Raw genomic sequence first — 16,812 nt, forward strand, 5'->3', positions numbered from 1 at the left:
CACACACATAGAAACAAAAGAAACAGGGCAAAGAGCCCACCCCACCTGATTGATTGATTGATTGGGGTTGTAACCCAATTATGTGAAATGGTATTATCTTGAAATTGTTATGAATGTATGACTCAGCATAAAACAGCACATCAGAAATGGGCGCAGTGCATCATCAGACAGAGACGGTATAGAAAAGTGACTTAATGGCATGGTTCATCATACGACACAAGTGTCAAGTTACTAGAATAAAGAAGAAGACTTCCGGTTGACCTTGCAAAGTAAAAGTCGCCATTTAAGTTCTAGTCAAGTTTAATCAATAAATACACGTACATTTTTCATTTGTGCTTCTTCTACAAATAGTTGTAACCCTAAATGTAAATGTAGTTTCCGCTGTACTTCCGCTTCCTCCTCCAGCTTGATAGACGTTGCCGACAGGTCGATTTTAAAGTGAGAGGCTCGGTGTGTATGTAAGTGTCATTCATTATTTACACGTTCTTACTGTTCATTTTCAATAAGGTTAGACATTGAAAATATAAAATGATGTGTTGTCAGGTTATGTAAGCGTGCTAAGGGCGTTTGGTTAGCATTTGCTTGCCTGCATGTGTAACCAGGGTAAGGTGGAAGCTAGCTAGTGTTAGCTTGCTACATCAGAGGGGAGAGTGTGTTTGCGGTCATTTTTGCAGCTCGTGAATAAAGAGAAAATACATTCTGCCCATGTGAAGATTAAGGTTTTATTGGCTTGCGGCAGTGTGATGACAAAAGCAGTGTTCCACGATAATATGGCTTAAAGCGTTGAAGAAGCCAAGGTTATCCAGACTGTTGTGCACGTTGCGTATGATGCTTCCTTCATGTCGAGCCGTGATGCCAAACTCGAGAGATACAAGTGCTCATGTATCTGTTTGAGAACTGTGCGGAAGAGCTTGGAAACACAGCACAGCCGTTAGCACATGTGGCCTTTGTTATTCACTTGTGGAAAGTTACAAATACATTGACTCTACCAAATACTTTACTTAAGTATTTCCATGTAATGCTACTTTATAATGTTTTACTACGACACCACTGTTGTGCAACATGTAAATTAGAAATGTATTACGATTGTTTCTTGTAAATTGAAAATAGTATGTGCATGCCCGGGCCGTTCTAATAGTGTTTTATTTGATGTTGTAAGTAGATTTTCTCTTAATAACACTTCTGCACTTTGTAGGACCTTTACTTTTAATGAAGTATTTTGACATGAATGTATTTCTACTTTTAGTCAAAACAAGTACTTTTGCTTTTGGTACTTTAAGGCGAGACACCCCAGGTGAATAGGGTAATTTTTTTAACTTAAAGGTATCAGCTAGAAATTTCTCCAGTTAATTACTTACAATAAGGCAATTGTCTTTTGTATTACAAGTTTCTGAAATAGCATGTTTAAACATGCAAATTATCCATTATCTCATTAAATATGCACATATTTTAACACATTTCAGGAATCGAAATCTGAACTTTGGATATAGCCAGATTCAAAATTATTGTTTCATTTTGTAGTCATATTAGTATCTAAGGCTTTTACAGAAGGGATATTGGATATATCTTTTTATCACTCCATAAATCAGAAAATACTGTCAACAGCCCTAACATATCCATTTTCGCCATGTTTTTAGGTATACAATGTTGTATAATTCAGGCTATGAATGATATATGAACAAACCCTTCTGTAAAAGCCTTCATAATATTGATAGGAATATAACTGGAAGGTTTGGTGTATCTACGTGCTACTGAAGTTGACATTTCGAACTCAGAGTAGGAGAAAAAACTCATTTTGAGAAAACGACCTTTAAAGATTGCAGTGAGGCGCTAGCTAAACCCTCCTGTTCTTTGGATGACAGCTTGCGCATCGACGCACTCCGTGAAGGTATTTCATGTTCGGGGTCATTTGTGTTTTGTATAACCTTGCTTCGTGCAAGTGACAATTGTTGTCGTCTTCTCTGTGAACGTTTTTTCGCCGTTCTTTTGGCATTTTGAGATTTCAATTTCTAGCTGAAAGCTAACCAGGAAGTGTTTTAGCACACCACGTGACGCATCTGAACGAATCACGTTGTCAGAAATTGACACCAGCCAATGAGATTTCGTTTCTTGGTTTAAGACCCCTTTGTGCTTTCACGATTGGTTGCTGATACAAAGGAAATGACCATATTTGGATCCGATGAGATTGTGCAGGAGAGACACAGCTTTCCAGCGATACCTCTGTTGACATGGTGCACACAGCGGTCGCGGTACTTTATGTTACGTTAGAATGCTAACTTTTGGTGAATTTAGGAGAAATCTACAGACGCAAATAGACAAACTATAGTAAAATAAACACTTAAATGTGTATTTTGTACGTTTTCCTTCCAAAAGCCTGAAAGAAAACATGTTATGGAATCAAAATAGCACAAAATCTCAAAATTGACCAGTACTTGAAAAACGATGTTTTTGCCTGCCGTGTCTCGCCTTAAGTATATTTTGATGCTGATACTTTTGCACTTTTACCCGAGAGATATTGAATGCAGGACTTGTACTTGTATACAGAGTACTTTTACAATTTAGTGTTGCTACTTTGACTTCAGCACTTCTTCCACCACTGATATTTGATTGACACCAAAGTGTGTATGATGGATCTTTTGAATGCCCAAATCATCTGACATCCAGAGAAACCTAACATGATGTTCCCTGATTGATTACAAATTGCTATTTTTAATCAAGGATCTTAGAAAAAAACGTCCTTTATTGTATTATTTTTGACCACACCAGAGAACTGGAAAAAGAGATGAAATCTATGATGAGGACGTTCTGCTCTCCTCAAAAGGACAGCACAGAGCAATATGGCTGGCCCTTTGCTGTGTTCTAGTGACTTCATTGATATGCTGAAACGTTCTTCTCCCTCTACCTGTCTGCCAGTAGTCTTGAACTTGGATGTAAACAAAAAAAGAGCCAGGATTGGAGAAGATTGTGTCTGTTAGTCACCGAGATGGACGTTGGAGTGTCCAAATCCCATGTGTTTCTCAACTACAGCCCCAGAGCCCTCCTCTCTCAGTGAGACACACATCTGCATGGTGGTGCTGTGTGCTCCCCCCCCCCCCCCCCCCCCATGCCCGCTTACCTCCAGTGCGTTCTGTTTCTGTGTGAGAGTTGTAGTTTGTAGCAGTCTGACACTACAGGCCTCCAAAGTGACCGACTGAGTGTTGGCTGATGAATGGAATGGCTGGAGGTAACGGTGCAGTGTGCAGCAGCAGCAGCTTCAGTGCATTACTGCTGCAGTGTGGCTTTGTGCATTTATCAGAAGCGCAGTGCTGTGTGGATGTGCAGACACTAAATGTTCAGTCATTTAGGGTCTACTTTGTGTGTATGTGACTGCTTGTGCACGTTTTGCAGGCTAATTGTTGTTGGCAATTGAGAGAGTAAAAGCTGTAACGTAAGAATCTCTTGCAGTGGTTCTCACATTCAGGTCTCAGGACCTCCAGGGTACTTTGAGCAAGAACACTAAATGATACACACAGTTACACAAATGAACAACACGCATCCTCTCATGTCAATAGGACAGCATCTATTCAATTGGGAAAAGTAGATGAAATATAATGGAAGTCTGTATGTAATGCGGATGTTTGAGAACACTGGTCTACTGTTGGGATCAGGCTGGCTACTGCTTTCAGCTTTGTGCTGCATGACTGTACAGGTGCCAACAAAACACTGAGGCTTGTTGACACCAGCTAATAGGCTCCTGCTGATTGTAATTCACATTTTGCAATAGCAGAATCCGGATTTGTTGTAAAGGATGGTGGGAGGGAGGGGATGAACAGGAAGGGATAGAAATAAGCAGTAACTTAGGGGAGGATTGTAAAGGAGACTTGTATCATGTGTGTGTTAAGGTGGAGCATCCCACTGGCTGCACGTGGGGTTATGGACGCAGTGAAGGAGAGTCACAAGAGCCCCCTGAGCTCGGGCAAGATGGTGGCCCTGGCTGCAGGGCTCTCTGTCGGGGCCACAGTGGGCTACATCGTCTATCGCCATATAAGCAGCACCAACATCAGTGAGTGTGTATGTGTTCATGCAGGTGTTAACCTTTTTTCACACTTGCCATATTCCAATATATTCTGCCAAATGTAACAAAGTGTAGGGTTTAGTGTTTATGTTCTGATAACCTTATCTGTGACTAACAAGGGTGTGCTTTTCAAGGTCCTGGGCCCAAGCCTGAGGAGTCCAAGATGACCGTTCCTGTAGAAGTGTACAGAAACATATCCAGACACCAAGCCAACTTTCTGGACGAGGTGGGTAGATCAATACCGGACACATATATGTATCTGCTCACAAAGGTTTGTAGTCGGCATCCTAAAGTAAATCTAAATGGACATAGATAAAGGTTTTATATCTTACTGTTAAGATATGGTTTTTTGTCAATGTGTTGTTATTTTGAGGTAGATTACGATCAATGATTACTTTCATTATTAGTTCATCTGCAGAAATATATAGCTAAAGTATTCACAAGTAAAGAATTGGATCAAAAGATCAATAAAAACAATTAGAATGACAAATGTATATAAACATAAGAAGTCAAAATCTGCAAAAAAAGATCAAATAAAGACAAAACATAACGGAGCCTGTTCTGTTTTTGATGATTTGATTGTCATGTTTATGATGAGTAACCAAACAATGAATGATTGTATTGTTATGAACTGTGGTTTTTACCAATCCAAACCCCTTCTCAAATTGAGCACCAACTGCAAGTGTGTGTTACAATTAGCTGTTGATTGACAGGAGTGTGTGGAGAGGTCTAAGTGCTCTCCTGTGTCTCTCAGGTGAGCCAGAGGTCTGGAGCTCAGTTGCGGGTGTTGTCGGACCCCGGGGAGCAGGGTCACAGCTCCGTGAGCTTCCTGATGCAGGGCACCCAGGAGCAGGTCCTGCTGGCTCGCTGTGTGCTGGAGAACCTGCTCACTGACTGTGAGCAGCTGAGCGAGGCTCTGGACGTTCCTCAGACAGCCTTCGGACGTATAATAGGTATCTCCCAAATGCTGAGGATTACAAGAGGGATTCCCACATTCAGATTCAATAACATTCAAAGGCTGGATTGTCACATGCACAGTAGCTACAGCCTGGACGTTGCAATGAGAATCTTAAGTTCCAGGCTCCTCCAACAATGCAACATAAATATATACAAGACATAAACTAATACAAAAACTATAAAAATAGTAAAGTAGAATAAGGTGAGCTAAAAAATTGAAGGTCAAATTAAGTACTATATAGTGAAATAAAATATTGCTTATTGTAATAATACATTAAAATGTGAGATGCCAATAAATATTTCAGATCCTAGCTAATGCTGTATCTAGAATTGTAATATAACATTCTAGAAATGTAATTCAATATTCTAACATTTTAATTCAACATTCTAGTAGAATTTCCATCAACATTCTAAACTTTTATTCCAACATTCTAGGATTTTAAATGAACATTTTATGGTTGTAATTCAACATTCTAGAAATGTAATTCAGCATTCTAGAACTTTAAAGGTCCCATGTCATGGCCATTTCTACTGATCATAATTCCATTGTTGAGGTCTACTAGAATAGATTTACATTGTTCAATGTTCCAAACTCACATTGGTTTCTCATACAGCATCTCTGTATAGTATGTGTATTCACTCTCTGTCCTAAACGGCTTGTTGGAGCTCCTGCCCCCCCCCCTCCAGTGTGCTCTGATTGGTCAGCTCGCCCACTCTGTTCTGATGAGTTCACCACCGTTACAGCGGAACATCAGTGTTTATGTTTTACAATGGCGTTAGCAACCAGAAAATGACACCAGTAATGACAAACAGATGAGAATGCTGTGTGGGGTCTGGGTGCCGTGTTGGGGGGACGTAGCGGGGCTCGCTGCTCCGCGTGCGTGCGTGCGTGCGTGCGCGGGCGGAGCTCCGTGGATTGGTCCATTTGGACCCCCGGAAGGAAAAAAGAGAAATGTCCAAAGAGGCGTTCTGGGAAGCACAGACAGGTCTTTTCTGTGTTAGAGTTGTACTCCCTACAGGGTGTACTTTGAGGGTTTGTGACTCTGCAGACCGTTTACATGCAGAAAAAGCTTCATAACACACAAGGGGACGGGTAATAACCCCATGGTAATAACCGGAAAGGCATGACATGGGACCTTTAAATAAACATTGTAGAATGTCCGTGTGTGTTGGAGGAGGGGCTCTGTAAGGAAGTCTGAAGGAAGGGGCAGATTTCTTCCGGCTGCGTACTTTCAAATTCTAGTGCACTCGAGCTGGTTTCTCCATTCTTACCTACCCTACCTTTTTAATTAAAGTTTCAGAATGTTAATTTAAAGTTCTATAATGTCGAATTAATATTCTAGAATGTTGAATTAAAATGGTATAATTTTGAATTACAATTTTAGAATGTTGAATTACAATTCTCTAATGTTAATTACAAAAAATTAAAATGTGGAATTAAAATTCTAGAATGTTGAATTAAAATTCTAGAATGTTAATTTAAAATTCTGGAATGTTGAATACAAATTCTACTAGAATGTTGACTTAAAAGTCTAGAATTGTAATGTAAAGCTCTACAATGTTTAATACAAATTCTAGAATGTTGAACATTAGACGTTCAACATTCTAGAACTGTAACTTAACATTCTAGAACTGTAACTTAAACTTAACATTCTAGAACTGTAACTTAAACTTAACATTCTAGAACTGTAACTTAAACTTAACATTCTAGAACTGTAACTTAAACTTAACATTCTAGAACTGTAACTTAACATTCTAGAACTGTAACTTAAACTTAACATTCTAGAACTGTAACTCAACATTCTAGAACTGTAACTCAACATTCTAGAACTGTAACTTAACATTCTAGAATTGTAACTTAACATTCTAGAATTGTAACTCAACATTCTAGAATTGTAACTTACCATTCTAGAACTATAACTCAACATTCTAGAATTGTAACTTACCATTCTAGAACTGTAACTCAACATTCTAGAACTGTAACTTAACATTCTAGAATTGTAACTTAACATTCTAGAATTGTAACTCAACATTCTAGAATTGTAACTTACCATTCTAGAACTATAACTCAACATTCTAGAATTGTAACTTACCATTCTAGAACTGTAACTCAACATTCTAGAATTGTAACTTAACATTCTAGAACTGTAACTCAACATTCTAGAACTGTAACTTAACATTCTAGAATTGTACCTTAACATTCTAGAACTGTAACTTAACATTCTAACTTAACTTAGCATCAATTGTCTGAAAACCAAGGTGACCTTCAAAGTGAGACCTTGGCTTTGGATTCAAACACAACATTAAGATCCATTCACAGTTTCTTTGAGGCTCTGAAGATGATTTTGTTTATGTTTGTAAAATATAATGCACTTTGAGTCTGATTGTGTGTTTGTTGCAGGCCGTGGTGGAGAGAGTTTAAAGCTGATCAACAGGACCACAGGGGCCAAAGTGTCTTGTTCTAAAGAGAAGACGCTCGGCCCTGGGGCCAAAGGCAAGGTGACGATTACAGGGAGCAGGCAGGAGGTGGAGCAGGCCAAGGTGAGGAGGGTCCACTTATCTGAACTACCCCTGTGTGTGTAGCCTTCTTACAGTGCAGACACTTTTCTGCTTGCTCTTGCCTCTGCTTACTTTTTTATGCTGATTTTCCTATTCTTATTCTCTGAAAACTTGGAGCAGCGGCTCCTGGACATTAACTTATCACTGGGACAGTTATTCTTCGTAAATAGACGGAGGGTTTCAGCCATATTTCAATATTTTTACGACGACCTCAGTCTTACAGTACCGTGGCCTAGCAACAGCTAAAGCCTGGTAGGCTACTGCATGCTATTTAGCTTAAGCTAGTTAGCAGCAAAATGCCTCCGTTCTCTACAGATGACTTCCACAAACTTCTACAGAAGATGGCCGTGTTGGAAATGAAAATGCAATGGTTGGAAGTTAACGTGGAAGTGAATGGACTATGTCGTGGGAATGACACGACTTTACCAGTGTTGCAAAAGAATGGACAAAGGCACGCTAACTCAAAGCTAGTTAGCAGCTACAAGGATTCCAAGGAACAGGAGGGCTGTGTACCGGGTAATAAATCTATAAGTGGTAGTCCTCCCTGGAACTCTCTGGGTGCAAGGCCGAAGAGTAAATAATTTCCATGGGATTTGGGAGGACGAACAACAGGCAGAGCCCAGCGCTCTGAAATCTGTGATGCGACCGACTGGCCTGCATTGTTATCACCCAGGAAGAGCGCCTCTTCAACCCCTATTCCTACTAGGAAACAGCAGTGGACAGCTGCTAAAGGGAGAATTACAAACAATCCTCCTAAACCACCAAGTGTGCCAATCCAGAACAGATACGCTCCGCTGACCGAGAACCGGAGATCTGATGACCTGGATAACCTGTCCTCTTCACGCAGCAGGGTAAGGACCAATAGCTACTCCAAAAGTAAAAGGCTAGAGGGAAAGCTAACGACTGGGCCTGAAACTCTGATTGTGGGTGACTCTGCTGTAAGAGATGTAAAAGGTCTGAACAACACCAAAGTACTCTGTTTTCCCAAGGATGTGGTCTCTGACTTGGCTGAGAAGATCCTGCATATTGGGGCTGAACATCCGACTGTGAAGAATGTGGTACTGCACATTGGAACAAATTATGTTATGAAACAACAGTCAGAAGTGCTGAAAGAAGACTTTAAATGTCTGTTGGAAACTGTCAGCTCTCTAAATGCAGAGGTGTTCATCAGTGGCCCTCTACCGCCAGTCAGAAGAGGAGTGGAGAGATTCAGCAGATTGTTTGCACTGAACACCTGGCTTTCCACGGCCTGTACTGACCATTCTGTCCATTTTATTGACAACTTTAACTTTTTCAGGGACCGCAGACATCTTTTTAAGGCAAATGGAGTTTGTCTGAACAAGTCAGGAGTGAAATTGTTTATCTCTAACGTATTCAACTGCCTACGTCATCAATCTGTTCCCTCTGCCAAGGACAAGCAACAAGAGGAATCAAAACAAAGAGAAAGACACAACACATCGCTCAGAAAATCTTGAAAATCTATCACTGCACCCGCCTGAGGAATGTCTTGATTATGGGAGACAAATGGAGGAGTCTCCACCGCCCTTCACCCCCCCTTATCACCTCTGAGGATACTCTTCCTTCACCCCACAGCTCTCTCTACTCTCCGTTCACCCTTTCACCCTCGCCCACCCTCCTGGAGATCGCTGAACACACGAATGAAATACAGAGGGTTGGCACCGATTCCTTCCTGGAGTTCAAAGACCAAACTAAGGCGATACGCAGGGCTGGCAGCATGTCCTTTACCCCCGCTCCTCAACGACGCCCACCAAATCACTGCAGAGACGCGCACCATCGCCCCTGTCTTCATCACCCTGCCTACGTCAACCACCTCCCCCCCTGGCAGCATGTCCTTTACCCCCGCACCATCTCCCCCGTCTCCATCACCGTGCCTACGTCAACCACCTCCCCTCCCTTCAACAAAGCATCTGCAGTCTCCGAAGCCTGATAAGGATGTGTGTGTACAAAATGCAACAAACTCTTACTGATATGTGCTGGGTCCAGGCTCAAGGGCGTATGGCACTCTCAACTCTTTCCAGGACATGTCGGGGCCCTGCCTGCCAGTAGCTTTGCCGATATCTGTGTTGATAGGTAATAGATTAAGAGCGGGGAATCAGCTCAGATACAGGAAGTGCTCAAACGTTTGTGTGAGTGTATCTAATTTAGCAGTGATTCCATGTCAGCCACAGCTTGTTACAAAAAACATGACTGATAGTGTGTTTAACAAACTTAAACTAGCTTTATTAAATGTCAGGTCTTTGGCAGGAAAAACATTTTGAATCAATGATTTATCACTGAGCACAATCTTGATTTATGTTTTTAACGGAAACTTGGATTGAACAAAATAACAGTGGCAGCTGTTCTTATCGAATCAACCCCTCCCAACTTTAGTTTTATGAGGTCAGGAAGAATGCATAAGAAAGGGGGTGGAGTTGCTATTCTGTTCAATGATTCCCTTCAATGCAGGAAGACATCGTATGGAAACTTTGATTCTTTTGAATATGTGGCCCTTCAGCTGAAATGCTCCTCTCGAGCTCTGTTCCTAAATATCTATAGACCACCCAAATACTGTGCAAAGCTTTTTTGATGACTTTACTGAACTGCTGTCTATAGTGTGTATTGACTTTGACCTTCTAGTCATTGTTGGTGATTTTAACATCCATGTTGACAACCCCCAGGACAGAGGGGCTAAAGAACTGTTTTGTGTTCTTGATAACTATGGACTGACTCAGCATGTGACGGAGCCCACGCACAATAAGGGGCACACTCTGGACTTAATTATCTCAAAGGGATCTGAATATCTCTAAGGTTGTGGTGACTGATGTTGCACTCTCTGACCATTCCTGTGTTTTCTTTGAGAGCTCTATTTCTGTTCACAAAAATGTTCAAAAAGAGGTAACCACAAAGCGATATTTAACTGAAAATACTAGGGAAATGTTTTACTCAGATTTTTCTTCCACACTTGCCCCTGCCAACATCTCAGTAAATGAGCTAGTAGATCATTTTAATTCAAAAATGTAAAATGTTATAGATGCCATTGCTCCAACTAGGGTAACGGAAGTGACTGGGAAGAAAATATCTCCATGGAGAAAGGCCATGACCGTGAAAACAGAAAAAAGAGTGTCGAAAAGCTGAACGTAGGTGGCGAAAAACAAATCTCCAGGTTCACTTTGAAATCTATAAAGAGAGACTTGGCCTTTATAATTTGGAATTGAAAAACGCACGACAGTCTTTCTTCTCTGACATCATTACCAAAAACAAAAACAACGCACGTGCCTTGTTCGCTACCGTCGACAGACTAACTAACCCCCCAGTGTCAGTAGCCTCTGAATTTCTATCCACCAGGGCGTGCAATGATTTTGCCTTTTTCACTGACAAAATTCAGAAAATCAGACAAGCAGTCAGTGCCTCTGCATCAGGTACAGCAAATGTGTTGTCCCTATCTCCACTTAACATCAATTCAGACATCATGACACAATTCCATCAGATTAATGATAAAAACCTAGAGGACATTATACAACTTCTGAAATCCTCCTCTTGCGGCCTTGATATTATTCCAATAGGATTTTTCAAAGATGTTTTGCCTTGCATGGCCTCAGATCTACTTCATATAGTAAACAAATCTCTTCACTCAGGTATTTATCCACAGGCCCTGAAAACTGCAGTCATTAAACCGCTCTTAAAAAAGAATAATCTAGATGCTTCAGTAATGAACAATTACAGGCCCATATCAAACCTCCCCTTTATAGGTAAAATCATTGAAAAGTTGTTTTTCAACAGTTGAGTAATTTTCTTGCATTTAATAACTGTTTTGATGTGTTCCAGTCAGGCTTTCGTCCAAACCACAGCACTGAGACTGCTCTTGTAAAGGTCTTCAATGACATCCACTTAAACACAGACAGTGGCAGAACTTCAGTGTTAGTATTATTAGATCTCAGTGCTGCGGTTGACACTGTTGACCACAGCATATTACTAGACCGACTGGAAAACTGGGTGGGACTTTCGGAAACAGCTCTAAATTGGTTTGAATCCTACTTAAAGGACAGAAACAAACTTTGTTTCTATAGGTAAATAATAACATCTGAGTTGACAAATATGACATGTGGGGTCCTCAAGGCTCCATCTTGGGGCCTCTTCTCTTTAACATCTACATGCTACCACTGGCTCAGATAATGAACAACAAAATAAGTTACCATAGCTATGCAGATGACACACACATTTACGTAACAATTTCACCAGGAGACTATGCTCCAATTCAAACACTGAGTAAGTGCATTGAACAAATCAATGACTGGATGTGTCAGAACTTTCTCCAATTAAACAAAGATAAAACTGAGGTAATGGTTTTGGAGCCAACGCAGAACGTATAAAAGTTAGCGCTGAGCTTCAGCCTGCAATGTTCAAAACAACAGATAAAGCCAGAAATCTAGGTGTAGTCATGGACTCTGACCTGAGTTTTAACAGTCACATTAAAACTGTTACTAAATCAGCCTACTATATAAAGAATATCTAGATTAAAAGACTAATGTCACAGCAGGATTTGGAAAAACTTGTCCATGCTTTTATCTTCAGTAGACTGGACTACTGTAATGGTGTCTTCACAGGTCTCACTAAAAAATCTATTAGAAGCTGCAGCTAATTCAGAACGCTGCTGCTCGAGTCCTCACTAACACTAAGAAAGTGGATCACATCACTCCAGTTCTGAAGTCTTTACACTGGCTTCCTGTGTGTCAAAGAATAGATTTCAAAATACTGCTGCTGGTTTATAAAGCACTGAATGGTTTAGTCCCAAAATACATTTCTGACCTCCTGCTAAATTATGAACCATCCAGATCTCTCAGGTCTTCAGGGACTGGTCAGCTTTCTGTCCCCAGAGTCAGAACTAAACATGGAGAAGCAGCATTCAGTTATTATGCTCCAAATATCTGGAACAAACTCCCAGAAACCTGCAGGTCCGCTGCAACTCTGACTACTTTTAAATCCAGGCTGAAGACTTTTCTTTTTGTCGCTGCTTTTAATTGAACTATTTACATCTTAAACTGCACTGTAACTTTTATCCATGTATTTTTTCTTTTAATGTTTATTTTATTATCTTTTCTTTTTAATGACTGATTTTAAATGCCATTTTCTTAATGTCTTTCGTTTTTTGTAAAGCACTTTGAATTGCCTTGTGTTGAAAGGTGCTATATAAATAAACTTGCCTTGCCTTGGTCACTTATAATACATATATAGCAACGTAACTCCTACTCTCATTGTCTGTCTCCAGGAACTGATTCTAGAAAAAGTCAGAGAGGACATGATGGTGAGGACGAAGATCTCCCAGTCGTCTGCCCTGCGGCCGAAGCGCGGTCATACTGCTGTGAGTCAGAGACCAGACAGCACAGAGCCTGAAGCTCCAGTGGGACTAAACAACAACAGCCCCTGCTCCCAGCCTGAGAGGAATGGGCTCCTCCATGCTAACGGCACCAAAGGAGAGCCAAAGACACGGTTCAGGAGCTGGACATCACAGACAACAAGGGGGAGGGGGAGGGGGAGGAGGAGGACAGTGTCTCCACAGAATCCCTCTCTGAAGTCTCCAAGTTTGAGAGTGAGTTCACCTTCTCTTACATTTCTCACTGTTATATGTCCTTGGAAGCCGTTCCAAATGATCTTCCTCTCTGTCATCCAGTTCCCAGCCCAGACCTGAGCTTCCAGCCTGATGAACACCTCGAGGTTTATGTTTCTGCATCAGAGAACCCCAACCACTTCTGGATCCAGATCCTCGGGGTGCGTTCCCTTCAGCTGGACAAACTGACGGAGGAGATGACATGCTTCTATAACAGCGGCAACCCCACAGTAAGGACAACTCCATATGTCTCTACTCAGGTGTTATACCAAAACCAGTGAGCCGCTGGAACTCCATAACAGAGCCCGAGGCACGGGAGAGAGAAGGATGCTGTGTCAGGTGGAAAGGACAGTGTTTTAACCATCACTGGATGTTGCAGAAGTGTCTGTTACAAACAGCTCCTAGGGGCAAATACAGTCCTTTCAAACCCTTATTGCATGATTTCCACCATTTGTGTAATACTTTTCAGAGACTTGTAACTCAAATCTAACCAGACAAGATACACATGCTTTGGCTGAAGATTCAAGATTCAAAGGCTTTATTGTCATATGCGCAGTAGTTACAGTGTTGTTATGGCGATGAATATGAAATATGAAAACATATATAAGACATAAAACAATCAAAAAAAGTGTGCAAGAAGAAACGGAGTATAAATGAAACAATGCACCATTATGTTGAAAAACCACTCAAGTGAACGATATACATGTCAAAGCAAATACAATAAGCTACATGTTGAAGAGAAGGTTTTAAACCAAGTAAATGCACACGTCTATATATATGTGACCTGCTCCATCGAAATCAGTCGCATTGACCCGAAGACACATTTTGAGTTGTATACACTGTTGGAAAGAGGAGATTCCGAGCTTTCTAATGATATCAGGATTGTTTTTGTACTCCAAATATTAAGCAAAATATGTCACATTTTATAATGACTGTCACCGAGTCATCATTTTGAGAAACATTAGATTACATTACATGTCACTTGTTAGACGCTTTTATCCAAAGCGACTAACATACAGGAGCAATTTGGGGTGAAGTGTCTTTCCCAGGGACACAACGACATGCTGACTGCAGTGGGGTTTGAACCTGTGACCCCCTGATCCCAACACCAAGGCACAACCCACTGCACCACACGCCTCCCGAAAAGAAAGAAAAAGGCCTTGTGTGTGTGTGGTGTGTGTGTGTGTGTGTGTGTGTTGGTGTGTGGGTGTTTGTGTGGTGTGTGTGTGTGTGTGTGGTGTGTGTGTGTGTGTGTGTGTGTGTGTGTGTGTGTGTGTGTGTGTGTGTGTGTGTGTGTGGGTGTGTTGTGTGTGTGTGTGTGTGTGTGTGTGTGTGTGTGGTGTTGTGTGTGTGTGTGTGTGTGTGTGTGTGTGTGTGTGAGCACCGGCTGTTGTTATGCCTGCTGTGACGTTAAGTTACTCCGTTCTCCGCTTGTAATTATGCCGTTAAAGCTTCAAAGTTGTATTTATCATCTGAATTTGCCGAAACAAGTTTAATATTCTGAAAGCTAAGACTTTGTTTAATTGAAATCAGATGAAAACAAACTGTAACGGACCCTGCCGTGTTATCTATGATTACTATACGCTTACATTAATAATGTCAGCGGGAGGGGGGGGGCTGCGCTGCGGAACAGCAGAGTGGCGAGTGAGAGGTGCCTGTCTTCGTCCCTTTACAAGCTTCAAAGCTGTATTTATCGTGTGATTTTTGAAATAAAAGTTTCATATTCTGAAAGCCAAGACTTTGTTTGTTTAAAATCAAACAAAACACCCGAACCCCGAAAAAATAGTTTTTTACGCAAATCCACGTTTATTTTGAAATAAGCCGTTGCGACTTCCGACTGATTTCGATAGAGCGGGTCATATATCACAAATAAAGCAATGTCAAAATGAAATACTGTCTCCTGGAATAAATACTGCTTATTGTAATAATAAAAACATGTGTGAAACGCAAACAGATACATGCTATGGAGTTATGAAGGCCCTGTTCACTTGGACCCTCCATTTAAGAAATAACAAGTCATTTCCTCATTTTCAGGATCAGAGGGTGGAGACCTTTGTGGTCGGGGACATTGTGGCTGCTCCCTACCACGACCACGGTACATGGAACAGGGCTAGGGTGCTGGGAATGCTGGGCTCTGGAATGGTGGACCTCTACTATGTTGACTTTGGAGACAACGGAGAGCTGCCCAGAGACAGCCTCTGCAGAGTGAGGTGAGAGAGGAAGGTCCATCAATGCCTGCATGTCCCATCACATGTTCCTGCTCTAACCACTAAATATATACAGTATACGATATTTCTCTATTAGTCAGACCAAGTCTGAAATGTGACTTGCGTCACAGCAGCGCCATGTCCAACACCAACATTGACAAATCTCCAGACACAAATACATGAAACACAAACAACAAACATAAAGCATAACCGCACAATCAGTGAGAGAAAACGTGCGTTTGATCTGGGATCAGCTCTGTTTACTGAGAGGACTGACTGATGCACAAAGGAGTGCTTCAGTCTGACCTTATTGAATGGTGGGATCCTGTATCTCCCATTAGATGGTAGCAGTTCTTATTCACTGTTCAGAACATGCTTTGGGTCAGAGATGATGTGGTTGGACAGCCTCACTAGGTTGTTATGATAGGCTGATAGTATGTATTTAATGAAGATCCAAACAGCAGGGCTTCAGACTGTGCAGTCCAGACTTTCAAACACCATGACGTGTTTTCACCCCCCCTTCCTTTGGCAGGAAGTGAGGGTGCTGTGCTTTAATGCTGTAAACAGTGCATATCATTGTTTGTGGCAGCAGTGAAAAATGGTACAGCCTCGTTATTAACAGCTTTTGTTTTTGCTGCATTCATATTTCAGGAGTGACTTCCTCAGCTTACCATTCCAAGCTATTGAATGCAACTTAGCAGGAGTGAGACCAAAAGGTAAAGCTCTTGTCTTTCCTTTCAGACATATAACTAAGTTAAAGATGTATGTGCATATTTCTGAGATCTATACTGATTGGCTTTCAAATGCTCCTTTCATCTTACTGTGGTTCCCAGGAGAGGAGTGGTCGGAGGCAGCGCTGGATGACTTTGAGCAGCTGACCTACTGCGCCTCCTGGAGCCCCCTGCAGGCCAAACTCTGCAGCTACTCGCACTCTGACGTCTCCTCCTGGCCAAGCGTCAAGCTCTACGACAACTCTGATGGCAAGGTCAGCGAGCTATTGATTTGTTATAGAGTGGTGCAGGAATGAGTCCTGAAACCCAGAGCTGGTCAGCATTTGAACACTTCCAGTGCCTTCATCTTGAAGTCAATGCTTTTTTTAAACATGTTTTGGTTAGCCTGAAATAAGGTATGTGGTTAAGACAAGCAGAAGAAATGTTCATGTTTTGGAACATAACATACGTCAGTAAATACCCCACTGATGAGTGTCTGAATCGTGTATGTGTCATAAAGACAGCCGATGCTAACAAGTGAGACTAGTAAACAGCATCACGCCAAACATAAGCCGCCTTTAGCTTTGAACTACTGATTGCATTTCCGCTTCAAAATTGGTGGAGATTATACTGCTGAACAAACATGTTAGCACAATCAACCTGCTTTGACACAGATCTTATTTTCTATGGAAAGATCCCCTTGCTTTTTGCGGGGAGCAG

The 16,812-nt window shown here is 41.4% G+C and overlaps 1 protein-coding gene across 1 annotated transcript; it reads left to right on the top strand.

The window, feature by feature from the left end:
* Positions 1 to 2,929: 2,929 nt before the first annotated feature.
* Positions 2,930 to 16,367, top strand: tdrkh (tudor and KH domain containing; the record flags this gene model as incomplete). Its single annotated transcript, XM_034221844.1, is given in 11 exon segments — positions 2,930 to 3,048; positions 3,882 to 4,042; positions 4,189 to 4,280; positions 4,809 to 5,007; positions 7,413 to 7,552; positions 12,837 to 13,047; positions 13,050 to 13,157; positions 13,239 to 13,405; positions 15,210 to 15,385; positions 16,034 to 16,098; positions 16,216 to 16,367. Coding segments are annotated over 11 exon segments (1,536 nt in total), but the record flags the coding sequence as incomplete, so codon positions are not given.
* Between the last annotated feature and the right edge of the window lie 445 nt (positions 16,368 to 16,812).

The sequence above is a fragment of the Gymnodraco acuticeps genome, unplaced genomic scaffold, assembly GCF_902827175.1.
Source record: "Gymnodraco acuticeps unplaced genomic scaffold, fGymAcu1.1, whole genome shotgun sequence".
Taxonomy (NCBI): Eukaryota; Metazoa; Chordata; class Actinopteri; order Perciformes; family Bathydraconidae; genus Gymnodraco; species Gymnodraco acuticeps.